General features: G+C 38.1%; 1 protein-coding gene across 14 annotated transcripts in view; it reads right to left on the minus strand.

Annotated features, from left to right (window-relative positions):
- CPEB3 (cytoplasmic polyadenylation element binding protein 3) overlaps window positions 1–12,976 on the minus strand; it is a 186,615-nt gene that overhangs the window by 74,099 nt on the left and 99,540 nt on the right. For 10 of the 14 annotated variants that reach the window (XR_003520390.2, XM_027596641.2, XM_027596639.2 and 7 more), the window contains 2 exons: window positions 12,562–12,618; window positions 743–910 (listed from right to left, as the gene is read on the minus strand). Coding sequence is in view for 13 of the 14 variants with exons in the window: in XM_027596641.2 (XP_027452442.1) it covers window positions 743–910; window positions 12,562–12,618 (225 nt within the window). In the remaining variant the exon portion in view is untranslated. The remainder of the gene's footprint in view (window positions 1–742; window positions 911–12,561; window positions 12,619–12,976) is intronic. The other 4 variants (XM_027596646.2, XM_027596643.2, XM_027596644.2 and 1 more) reach the window with 2 other exon arrangements.

Raw genomic sequence — 12,976 nt, forward strand, 5'->3', positions numbered from 1 at the left:
TAATATTTTTATAACAGATCCAAAGCCTACTAGAACTAGAGTCGTTGTTTTTTTCCCTTAAGGTAACTGTTCCGTTCAACAAATATTTATTGACAACCTACTATGTGCTGATTGGCTTTTGGCATTAGTGAAAACTCGCTTTTGGACCAACAGTATCTCAAGAATATTATTAAGAAAAATTCTAATTAGTCTTTATTCTTTTTAAGGCAAGGGGCCTTTTCATTAATAGAGATCTATATTAAAATATGAGATGGGATAGTGTGATGAACATGAGCAAAAGCTCTGGAATCAGACTAATTTTGAATGCCAGCTGCACCATTAGCTATATAACCTTGGAAAAACTGTCTCTCTCTGATCCTCAGTTTCCTTATTTATAGAATGGAGTTGGTAGGATATACCTTAAAGGATAGCTGTAAGGATTAAAAGGGATAATGTAATGTGAAGCGCTTAGCATACTTATGGGCTTATAAAGAGTTTCATAAATATTAACTTTCATTATTATTTTACAGCTTGTCCCCAAATTAACGACTAGGAAACACGAAGCTGCTGGGAGACTGCCCTGTATGAACACATTTGAAGAGCAGACTTGAAATGCACCTATTCCTTCCCCATCTATCAAATATTTTCATCCTCCAAACACTAAAATAGGAATGTTCCAAAGCTTCCTGGAGAGGAGAGGCAGGGTCAAATCACACAAAGAACAAACCTGGCCTTTATCAAGTCATTAATGAATGTATCGTACCTTCATCAATATCAGGAGGAAGGCCTCCAACAAACACCTTTCTAGAGTAACGTTCTACTCGTTCTCCATTTTGACAACGAGTGGGAGAATTCAAGCCAGATGACAAGGATTGATCGCCGTGACTGTCGTCCAGGAAGGCATCTTCAAAGGGAAAGAGAGAAGACCGACCTGAAACAAATGTGGAAGTTTCTACAGTTAAAATTATTTTCTTAGACAACAAATGCTTTATTAGGAGCCAAAGTGTAGAGTGAATCATACAAAAACAAAAACAAAAACAAAACCATATCCTGAACTGTGACTTTTACAATAGGATAAGCAACTGCAGATTTCAGAGCCTAGACAATACCATCATTTTTGTGTAAAGGTATACATAGCACAGAAATAACTGGATTGATACTCAGGAGGAAGCATCAAAAATTACAGCTGTTTTTGCTGCTAAAAATCACCACCTTTTACTCATAGAGTCCCTATCACTGCTACTCAGGGTATTCAGCAGCCCTTTTTCCTTTCCGCAGACATTTCTTAAAATAAATGGAAAAGTAATCTTTAGTCACAGATTTTTATTTGCTCAAAGGTTCAGGCTGGCTGGCCCTGACAGCAGAGGGAATAATAAACTGATAACAAAGGCTGATAACCTCACTGATAGGACTAAAGATGATCAAGTTTTCCCGGCCACTCCAAAGTAATCCAATTTGGGAATAAACATTTGCAGTAATAACAGGTAGAATGAATAAATGAGAACACATAAATTAAGATGTGGGAGTACAGATGTAGATGTGGTTATGACATTTTTACCCTACTAATCTAGGCAGTATTTTATATCACTCAAAAAATTATGTTCATTGTTAACTCTATAGCCAAATAGAGTTTATACAGCAAAGGCATCTACCCATTCCACATGACCGTAAGAAAGTTGCCAGCAGTTAGAGTCTGTTCATAAACGTAACACAATAATGACATCTGGCATTACAAAATAAAATCCAAGTTTAAAAAAAACAAATATATTTCCTGTTTGAGTCAGTGAGTTCCTGATAAAACTTTCCATTAGGTTACACTCTAAAAATGAACTGTCTTGAACACTCTAACTTCTGAAAAAAAGAATTCGCCTCTAAAATGAATTCATATACTCTTCAAAAAAAGAACAGTGTCTTCCCCATTTAGTCTATCCTGTCTATATTTCCCTGAAACCTAGTTTCTGCGTCACTACAGCCAACTCTCTAAAACAGAATATAAATAGCCTTATAAAAATACTGAACATTTCTTTCTTTTACAAAAAAATGGCTACTAATATAACTGCTTATTTTATGAACAACCCAGGTGGTATAAGAAAGGCACTATTTTGATATTGGGAGTTAATAAATAAAAGGACCTAAGAATTTTTTGTTCAGCTCTTCCCAGATTAGCTACAAAGAAACAGAATAAAATTTGTCACCTAGCATTCTTAGCCTGGGGGGAACAAACAATAGGCAGTAAATTCTTATCCCTTGACGTCTGTTTTGATCACTGGGGTAAAAGAAATAGATTTGCAGCAACTATAGGCAAAATGACCTTTCCAAAGACATCCAGAGATATACTTGCTCAATTGTCAGGTTTGCTTTTCATGGAGTCTACACTCAGTGAGTTATATGCTTACTCTGTGACAGGCACACACCCAAATCAGCCTTTCCCACAGAAAACTCCTATCCCCATCTCTTACCCTCAACACTAGTAACATGAGATGCTCAGAAAACAAAGGCTGTTGGGGGCAGGGAGGGGGGAGACAACTCAATAATACTGGAAAATACTGCACACCTTATGCACTTCCCAGACATTCACAATCCACATTAGAATACAAAAGGCTGGGAAAAGCTCTGCAGTAAAATAAATTGATCCAGCATTACCTGCATTTAAGATAAAGGAAATGTTAACATATATAACTCAATGGAAAACACCTGAAGAAATATTTGTCCATATTTTAGAATCACCAAACTAATATGAGTTATTTGAAAGCTCTTGACAAAGAAATCAAGTCTGGTAAGAGACAGGCAAGTGCATAAGTATAAAACAGAGAAATAAGTACTAAGAGAGGACCATACCAAGAGCACAATTTACTGCCCCAGGCGGAAACCTTTAGAGTGATTTCACAGGAAGGCCACCTTGAGCAGAATCTGGTGGCGCTGGGGGTTTCTAAGGTAAAAAACAAGAATCCACAGAGAAAGAACTTTCAAAACAGCCTTGACCTTTCCCTCCAAACCAGGTCCTTTAGCATTCCCTTCAATCTCAACAGAAATGACTATTATACACACCTAATTCAATCCAGAAATCTAGGAGTCCTCCTTGAGATCTCCTTTTCTTTCTTACTCCACATAGACTCTCACTAACTCCTATCAATTCAAGCTATGAAGTAATTCTTCAATCCATTCATTTCTCCCATCTTCAGTCCTACATCCCTGGGGTCCAGATTGTCATCATCTCTGCCCTGAACTGATGGGTTCCAACGAGTCTATATGACAGCCTATTTAGTCCACTGGTTTCTATCTTGAACCCCACAATGCTTTCTCCACACAACAGCCCAAGTCATCATTTTCAAATATTAATCTGAACACATAGCCACACTCCTCACCTTCATCCTTAAAACCCCTCACTAACATCCCACTGTTTTTGGATAAAGTACAAAAACATCACTGTAAACTATAAGGCCTCTGCCATCTCCTCCAATCACTCAGACCTTTGAATTTCCTGATAATTCCTCCTTGTCTCAGGCACTAAGGACAAAGTGTTTCCCCCTACCCCCAAATAAACACTCTCTTCCCAACTCCCCAGTTTTCTAGTTAATTCCCACGTAATCCTTCAGGTCTCAGCTGAAAAGTCATTTCCTCAGGTGGAACCTTCCTGAACTTCTAGATTAGGCTAGGTTCCTGTTTCTATCCACTCACAGCACTTCTCCTAACACTTTTCCCAATTACCATTATACTATCATGTGGGTTTTTATTTGGTATCTCATTCCCCAGCCCCATTAAATGGTAAGCTTTATTAGGACAGGAACCAATTTAATCTTGGTCACCACTGTATCTTCATGTCCTAATGAGGACACATAAAAGGTATTCAATAAATATTAAAAGTGAGGCAGCATCTAGAAAAGGGTAACAGTATGTGCAAAGAAGTGCTGCTGCAAGTATATGCTGGAACACAGCACACAGGTGTGAGAATGGCAAGAGATGGAACCATGTCCTAAGAAATTGAGAACTTTTCTATTGCTTCTATTTGCTCAAACATTAAATTCTATACTCTATATTATAAAAGCAATAGGAAATTTCCTTGTTTTCCAAGTTTAATATTTCCTTCTAATACTAGCTTTTTAAATTTTTTTTAAACTTCACTCACTTCCTGGGGACTGATACTCCCATCTAATTCATCTTCCATGCTGTCAGAATGACTTTTCTGAGATACCTATGACCATGTGATTCCCTCTACCCCACATCCTACAACAGCTACCATCACCTTCACCAGCAATTTGCACCCAGGGAAAGAGGGGATGGGGTGAGAGTCTGAAGAAATCTGGGACTGTCCAGATGAGAGATGAGGAAATCTTGAACAAGAGCTGTGAAGAAGGAGAAGAAGTAGATATTCAAGATGTTCTGGAACAAAGAGAACTTCCTTTGTGCATGGCCAACATAACCACAGCTTCCCTGAATACTTTGGCAAAGGAAATAAAAGCAAGAGTTAAATGTAAAAATTTGGACTGTTTTAAAAATTGGTTATGGGTACTTAAGAAACTTGCCAAGGTTTTAAAACCAAACCTCTTATTATTAGTGTTTAGAGTACCACAGACTTTAGTGATAAAGTTTCCCTTGGAAATAAAACTGTGAAGAATCCACACATATATGATGTTTCTCTGTGGATAAGAACTAAGACTATAGGTCTCAGAGTCCAATCCCCAGATCTACTTAATCTGAATGGATGGGGTTCAAATTTGAAATCTTCACTTTTAACAAATTTCCCCAGTGATCTCTATGCTCAAGTTTAAGAGCAGCTAAAATGGAGATTAACTGTCTATAGCAGGCATCCACTGAAAGTGATATTGTGTGAAGTGTATGGAGCCTTGGGAAACATCCAAGTTCAGTCAAGTTAAAGAAAGTATATCCTCAGGAACGGAATGTAAAATCTATAATCTAGTCAACCATACTGTAATATGACTGCCTTAAGTGCTGATGGAACAAAAAGTCTGTAGGAAGCATTTATTTATTTAAAGATTTTATTTATTTGACAGAAAGAGACACAGCGAGAGAGGGAACACAAGCAGGGGGAGTGGGAGAGGGAGAAGCAGGCTTCCCGCCGAGCAGGGAGCCCGATGCAGGGCTCGATCCCAGGACCCTGGGATCCTGACCTGAGCCAAAGTCAGATGCTGAATGACTGAGCCACCCAGGCGCACCTGTAGGAAGCATTTAAAAGACAGAAGTGTAGACCAAAAGAAGTTAAGAGGATTTTATCATACTGGTAAGATTACTCCTCTGTGGACAGAATGGTTCGTTTGATGTTTCCATAGCCTGAAAACCATCTATTTCCCTATGCTCTAATTATAAGCTCCTGAAGGACTGTTCTATTAATTAATTTAGTACCTTGCTACTGTTAAGAGGTACCACTGTGACTCCTAAACTAGTAGACAAATAATCAGCCACTAAAATTGTCTTCTGTTACATTCATCTCCGTAAGTTAGAACATTGGTATTCTGGTTTGTCCAGGGTTCCTCATGAGGTATTTGTGCATTCATTTGGTTGGCGAAAATCCATTCCCCCCAAGACAAATCATCCCTGGGAAGACTGGTAAAATTTTAGTTCCCACATATGTGTTACTAGAAACTGAAAACTTAAGAAACTGAAACCTTAATTGTGTCCCATGAGAGGTCCTACTTCACTAGCTAGCATCTCTCTAACACACTTTTCTTTAATAAAAACATTGCCCAAGGCCAAAACGTTTTAAATAAGCCATGTTACTTCCCCAAAATTATATTCCTATGTACCTAGCATATTAGTCTGCTTCAGAATCTGATACTTCCCAAGTAAAATATTCATATTGAGTATTTCAAGAGAAGCAGGAGAATACTTCCCAACAGCTGCAATTTGGCCATTTGGCTTTCCCTTCCACCAATGGTCTGGTTTATGATATTTATTTTCAATTAATAACCATAATGTAGTTTTTTGTCCAGTAATTGAACAAATCATCTCTGAATGTAGAGGTAACTTAAAGCTATGTTGAATGCTTTGTAAGAGGTAGGAGCCTTGTAAGAAAAGTACAAAATAAGAAACCCACAAAGCACTAGTTAAGCAAGAAGACTTTTCCAAAACTCTTGCTTACTTAGGAGGCTCTCTTTTCTGCAGCTTATGATGGGGAAACAAAAGCCCACTGGCCATGATGGGTTGCCAAAGTGGCTCAGGCCTCACCTCTAAGCTCCCATCAAAGCCTCTGTGGTCAATCCAGCCAGCTCTAGCAAAAATTCCAAGCCTGACCATTTTCATCTTAGTTTTTGCAAGTAGCTCAGAAATTAGTCACTTCAGAAGTTTTGTTTTGTTTTGTTTTTTAAATGGATTATGAGGCATGACTCACCTAAGGAAAAAAAAATTGCCTAAAAGTCAGGATAGTCAGGTTCCAGCTTTACTCTGTAACCTTGGACAAAACATTTCACACATCTGAGTCTCATTTACATAATGAGAGATTTGACCTAGATGAATGGTTTTCAAATCTCTGGGAGCAGAATTCCTTTTATTACACAAAAATCTTTCACAAAACCCTAATATACAAATATTAAAGTATATCTTACTTGGCATTATTATGTGGGTTTCTCTTAGGTATCACAAACTTAATGTGTTTTTTTACATTTTTTTTATTAACATATAATGTATTATTTGTTTCAGCGGTACAGGTCTGTGATTCATCAGTCTTACACAATTCACAGCACTTACCATAGTACATACCCTCCCCAATGTCCATCACTCAGCCACCCCATCCCTCCACCCCCCCAGCAACCCTCACTTAATGTGTTTTTTTATTATTTAAGATTTTTATTTATCTGACAGAGACAGAGATAGGGGGAAGGGGAGAGGGAGAAGCAGGCTTCCCGCCCAGCAGAGAGCCCAGGACCCTGGGATCATGACCTGAGCCAAAGGCAGACACTTAACAACTAAGCCACCCAGGTGCCCCCTTAATGTGTGTGTATGTGTGTGTGTGTTTTTAAGATTTTATTTATTTATTTGACAGAGAGAGCGAGAGAGCACAAACAAGGGGAACAGTAGAGGGAGAGAGAGAAGCAGGCTCCCCACTAAGCAGGGAGCCCGATGTGGGGCTTGATCCCAGGACCCTGGGATCATGACCTGAGCCGAAGGCAGACGCTTACCATCTGAGCCACCCAGGCGCCCCACCCTTAATGTGTTTTTATTTTTTATTTCATTTTTTTAAAGGTTTATTTATTTATTTGAGAGAGCGAGAATGAGAGAGAGAGTACATGAGAGGGTGGGAGGGTCAGAGGGAGAAGCAGGCTCCTCGCTGAGCAGGGAGCCTGATGAGGGACTCGATCCCGGGACTCTGGGATCATGACCTGAGCTGAAGGCAGTCACTTAACCAACTGAGCCACCCAGGCGCCCTTTAATGTGTTTTTAAATGAACTCTTGACATCCACCTTGAACCTATTCTCTCCCAGTCCCATTTCAATACATGGCATCGCAATTCACCCAACTGCTCAAGCTAGAAGCTGAGCATTGTTTTTGAGTCTTCCTTCTTATTTACTTCCCACATTCAATTCTTCAGTTTAATGCCATTAAAAAAGGTTCATTCTACCCTCTAGAATATATTTTCCATTTGTTCATTTCTTTCTAACTCTATTGCCATCACTCTATGCTAAAACACCATCATCTCTTGCCTAGACTATTACCTTCTTTCTGAACTAGACAACCCATTTCTCTTCTCATTTCACTTTAAACAGTAGTAGCCAGAGTGCTCTTTTAAAAACATAAATCTGATCATTTGACCCTGCTTTAAAACATTCAAAGATTTCCTCTTGTACTTGGACCACATTCAAAATCCTTACCAGGAGCTAAAGCACAGCAAGGTCATATTTCCTTCCTTCCTCCAACTTCATCTTAATACAACCTACTCTTTCTCCTACCAACCTCAGTCATTCTGGTCTCTATTTTCTCAAATACCCAAAGCCCTTTCAGGCCTCACCTACCCCCACTTTTTTAAATAAAAGCTTTATGAAGATGAACACTCTATAGGCAGACAGAACACATCTAGAGTCTAGCACAGCATCTGACCCAATGGTAAGCACACACACTCTTAATGAATGAAATTAGGGCAGACAGTTCAGAACCCCTCCATCATTGTTTAAGACCCTCCCAGACCAACGAAAAACAGTGATCTTATTCCCCCCCATTTCCTGTGCTCAAATGCCCATATTACTATAAGGAGTAACATTTCAGATATTATAACCATGAGCAGTCAGAAATTTCTTCAGCTGTCCATGTTTCACTGAGGGACCAACCATTCTTTTAGTCAAGAAAGCTCAAGTAACTGGGTTTGAATTAGCAGAATGACATGTTTGTACCATGGTCTCCTCCCTTGGGAAGGCTTTTGGCACAAAGACCCAAGTTCAACTTGGCAGAGAAGTTTGTTTCATTGGATATTTTGAACCTTTGTTATTAACTAAGATTAATACATCATATCATGTCAATAGGTTTTTATGGGTTACATATACACAGAAGTATATTTTACAATAGTAACTCCAATCCAACAGTAACTCCAATAGTAGAGTAACTGATCATTCTTTGTATTTGCTCCTTTACATTGTTTACAAAGATCTTTTATATTTTCCTTGCTGCTTTTTAAGCAATTCTGTTAAACATGAAGAGCACTGGCACAGCCAACATGGCTACTTATGAACAGAAGTCTTCCAGAGACCTTAAGAGCTCAAGTCAAATGAAAAACACAACATACATTTTAATCAGGTGTGAAATGTGTAGGCAAAGTTCTTGTAGGACACTATCTGTTAGACTAGTTTCTAACAGTGTCAGCAATTACACAGTAAGGCACATACCAAAGCTTGTGAAAGTCAAAATACTCCAGAAATAAAATGATAAAATTATTTGGAGTCACTTCGATTCCGTAAGGGAATATGGGAAGAGAAGTCAACGTTTCTCTAAAGGAACATATCTTTAAAATAAAAGTGGGTAAAATGGGAAATATACTTGGATATTTAAATACTTTATATACAATCACTCATTTTCAAGTTCAATTCTTACACATCTAATTCTGCTTCCCTACTCCTGTTTCAGCTACACTACTAGAAGCGCTTAGTTTGCCAAGGTCTATCCTTCAATACTTGTATCCCCAGCTAAGCCTTCAGCTGATGTCCAGGTTCTCTCCTGTTTTCGTTACTTGATCATGAAACCCTCTTTTGAGAAAGCCTGATATATCTCTGTCTAGGAGTCTTCCTTTTCTTTCAAAAACCATTCATCAGGCCAGCACAGACCATTTCATTGCAAATGTCTCCTCTCCAGCTGGCCCACAATGCATATACTCAGGGACATATGCTCCAAGCATCTGGTCATGCCAATCTCACCTTGAAGGTTTCTTTTAAGTTGAATCATATACCTGGAGGGGCCTCCTTCCCACTCCTCTTCTATTATCCAAATAGTTCCTGAAATTCTACCTGTTCCAGGAAGCTTTTCCAGGTTTATCAGGAGAGGTGAAAGATTCCACTGGCCTAATCCTTACCGACAGATCTCAAAACTATCACGGGTAAGTCCCTTTGCTTTCTATTCCTAAAATATTTACCAACATGTATATGTAATGTATAGAATATGAGTTACAGGTAATTCTTAATAATAAAGTAACATACATAAGCAAGTTCAGTTTTTTAATTTTTTATTTAAATTCCAGCCAAGATCACTTTTTATGCTTTTTTGGGAAAGTCTAAGCTTTGTTTGGAGGAAAGAAGTCAAACAATAATATAATCCCTGATTACAAAAATAAATGAGCATGAGGAAATCTGCCAGTTCATCAAATTTATACTATGTAGCAGTGGCCCACATTGAGTATGCTTTAGGAAATGAGAGTAGATATGAGGTACCTCTACTCCATCTCACATGCTATGTCACCACATTTAAGGAAGATGAATTCTTTTTCAGCTTTGGGAATAGAAGACTTAAGTAAAAGCATGGAGCAAAAATTTTCTGTTCTTTTCTCATTACAAAAAGTCAACTTTCAGTCATTTAATGTTCTCACTCTCTCTCTCACGCACACACACACTCTCTCTCTCTCATCATTATCTTCTTCATCTACAATTATTGAACTGCAGACTTACAGAGAGCAGGGACCAAGTCATTCTAGGCTGTGTTTAGCTTAACACTTGATGCAAAGATGACCATGCTTGTGAAAACAATTAAGTCAAACTTTACAAATCAATAGGGGAAAAGTAACATGGAAACAGGAAGAGTAATTTTTTCAGGCACTTAGAAATTATAGGTGATCTTAATATTCTTGATGTCTGGTACTTAATATACATGATTTGTAAAAATAAAATAATTTTTTAAAAATACGATGCCAAACTCTGGTCTGCGTAGATGTAGGATGTTACTTCAAAAACAATCCTCATCAATAAACATTTAATAAGTGCTAATTATATGTAGGTCACAGCGTTAGGCTGTGATACAACTGTGCTGAAGAATCAGAGCATACAGAAAAAACAAGAGGAATGTAAGGCAGTAGAAGCAGAGGTAAACATTGCTGGCAAGGCCACTGGGCAAGGCTTCATTGGCGAGATAAAGCTGAAATTTGGCTTAAATGCACGAACTGAGGATAGGCCTTTGATAAGTAAATGAAAGGAAGGGAGGACGGTATGTGCAACAGCCAGACTGTGGTAAAGTACAGACCAGGTAGGGCACTGTGAGGTGGGGAGAAGGGAGATGATGAGGCTGGTGAAATGGAGAAGCCAGATGATGGGGATCCTTAATGGAGGAGGATGACATGAACTGAGTGGTGTTTCAGAAAGAAAGAAACAAGAGAAGTGAAAAACAACAGAAATGAAAAGGGAAGGGTGAGGCCTGAGACACTAGAGGAAAAATTCTGACAAGATGTGGTAACTGATCAGTGTGTAAGAACTGGAGAGGCTACTCTCTGCTATCTGCCTTCCAGACGGTGTCTATTTTCTCTGTAAAACTGTCCATTCCTTTTTTCCTTCCTGAGAGTGATCAATTTTCTAGCAACATGAAAAATTATATGTATAGTACAAAATGATTTCTAGTAATATAATTGTTTATACTTTCAATTTAAAAACAATAAGGTTAAAAATATTCAATGGTATTTATTTCCATAGCTAAAAAATAATCAACTACACCAATGTTTTTCTTCACCATGATTTGAAAACAAAACTGACTATATGATTCCACCATGAAAGAAGTTTTGAGTAGTAACTTGAATACATATTAGGTTCTGCCAATTTTCATACATTCAACAAATATTTACTGTGGAATAAATAATAAAATACTATGAATTTGGGGCGCCTGGGGGGCTCAGTTGGTTAAGCATCCAACTCTTGGTTGTGGCTCAGGTCATGATCTCAGGATTGTCAGATTGAGCCCCATGTCAGTCTCTGTGCTCAGCACAGAGTCTGCCTTTCGCTCTCTCCCTCCCCCTCCGCTCCTTCCACCCCCCCAAATAAATATAAATAAAAATAAAATCTTAAAAAAAAAAAGGAAATGAAAGCGAGTACTTTCAAAGCAACTTATATTTTTGGAATGCTTTTAGTGTACATGAATAGGTTTTCCTCTCCCATTTTTCACACCATAACTTCACTAACACTCTTAAAGTTGGACAAGATTGGTTTTATTACCTCATAATTTACAGACAATGATACCAGACAGAAGTAATAAAGCAGTGATTACAGCCTAGGTCTTTGACCCTAAGTCTCATACTCCTTTGAAACACTACATTAGGCTTAGCCTACCTACTTCATGAAGTTATTTGAATGAATTACAGATATGGAAATGCTTTAGAAAGGTTAACAGCATTACACAAATAAAAGCAACATTATTTTGTTTGGGTGTGATCAGGAGAGAATGCAAGTTTTATGGGGCTTAGAGCCTATACAAATTGGGGATCCACTTCAAGAAAAGGAACACAGGGGCGCCTGGGTGGCTCAGTCATTAAGCGACTGCCTTCCACTCAGGTCGTGGTCCTGGGGTCCTGGGATCGAGCCCCGCGTCGGGCTCCCTGCTCCACTGGAAGCCTGCTTCTCCCTCTCCCACTCCCCCTGCTTGTGTTTCCTCTCTCGCTGTGTCTCTCTCTGGCAAATAAATAAAATCTTGAAAAGAAAAGAAAAAAAGAACACAAAGATAAGGTAAAGAACTTGGAGGGGGTCCCCTTGAAAGTGAGGGTCCCTGAAACTTAGGCTTCTTTAGCTTCAAGGTCAACCTACTAAGATCAAGAATTGCCCTCTAAAACCTAACTTTGGCCTACTAAGCAGTACGAAAAAAACACTGCAGATAAAGGACAAAAATATATGTATGTTTGGCCTTTATTCTCTCAAGATCATTCATTATAAACCATGTAACAAAAATTTCCAGGTAGAAATAGTCTTTGCTACGTCTATATTAGGATTAAAAAAACAAACTACTAGCTAACAACAAAAAATAACTATAATGAAAGTGATGTGAATTATTTTGCTAAAATAAGCTAGAACATCATACCATACAATAATTATTGTTTTACACACACACGGGTATAAACACGCACACACTCATATTTACTCACAATTTGGCAAGCAAAAGATCTCATTAAAAAAAATTTACCTCGTCTCCGCCCATAGCTCCTGGCTGCATGTAAACACAGAAGAAAACCATGGGTATCTGTATCAAAATGGTGAATTTAGAAATAAAAAAATATTCACATAAACCTTTTCTAAGTATTTTCAGTATTAATTAATCTGGAGATACTGTTCAACTTGACGGCAGAGATATTATATTAAAAAAAAAAAAACCTTTATGAAGCACAAGTTAAAACACAATCTTAAAAGAGAAATTCACCTGGATATGGCAGCCACAGGAAAAGATACAATGGGTGCTTAAGTGACACAGTTTTATAAGGATTTATATTGTGGTCCATTATCTATATCAGATATAGATAAATAGAGTTCTTTTAAATTTTTCCTGATTTATAAATCTTCATTTGCACTATATATTACCATCAGACATCACTTTAAAGAAA

The sequence above is a fragment of the Zalophus californianus genome, chromosome 15 (genome assembly GCF_009762305.2).
Source record: "Zalophus californianus isolate mZalCal1 chromosome 15, mZalCal1.pri.v2, whole genome shotgun sequence".
In the NCBI taxonomy this organism is placed as follows: Eukaryota; Metazoa; Chordata; class Mammalia; order Carnivora; family Otariidae; genus Zalophus; species Zalophus californianus.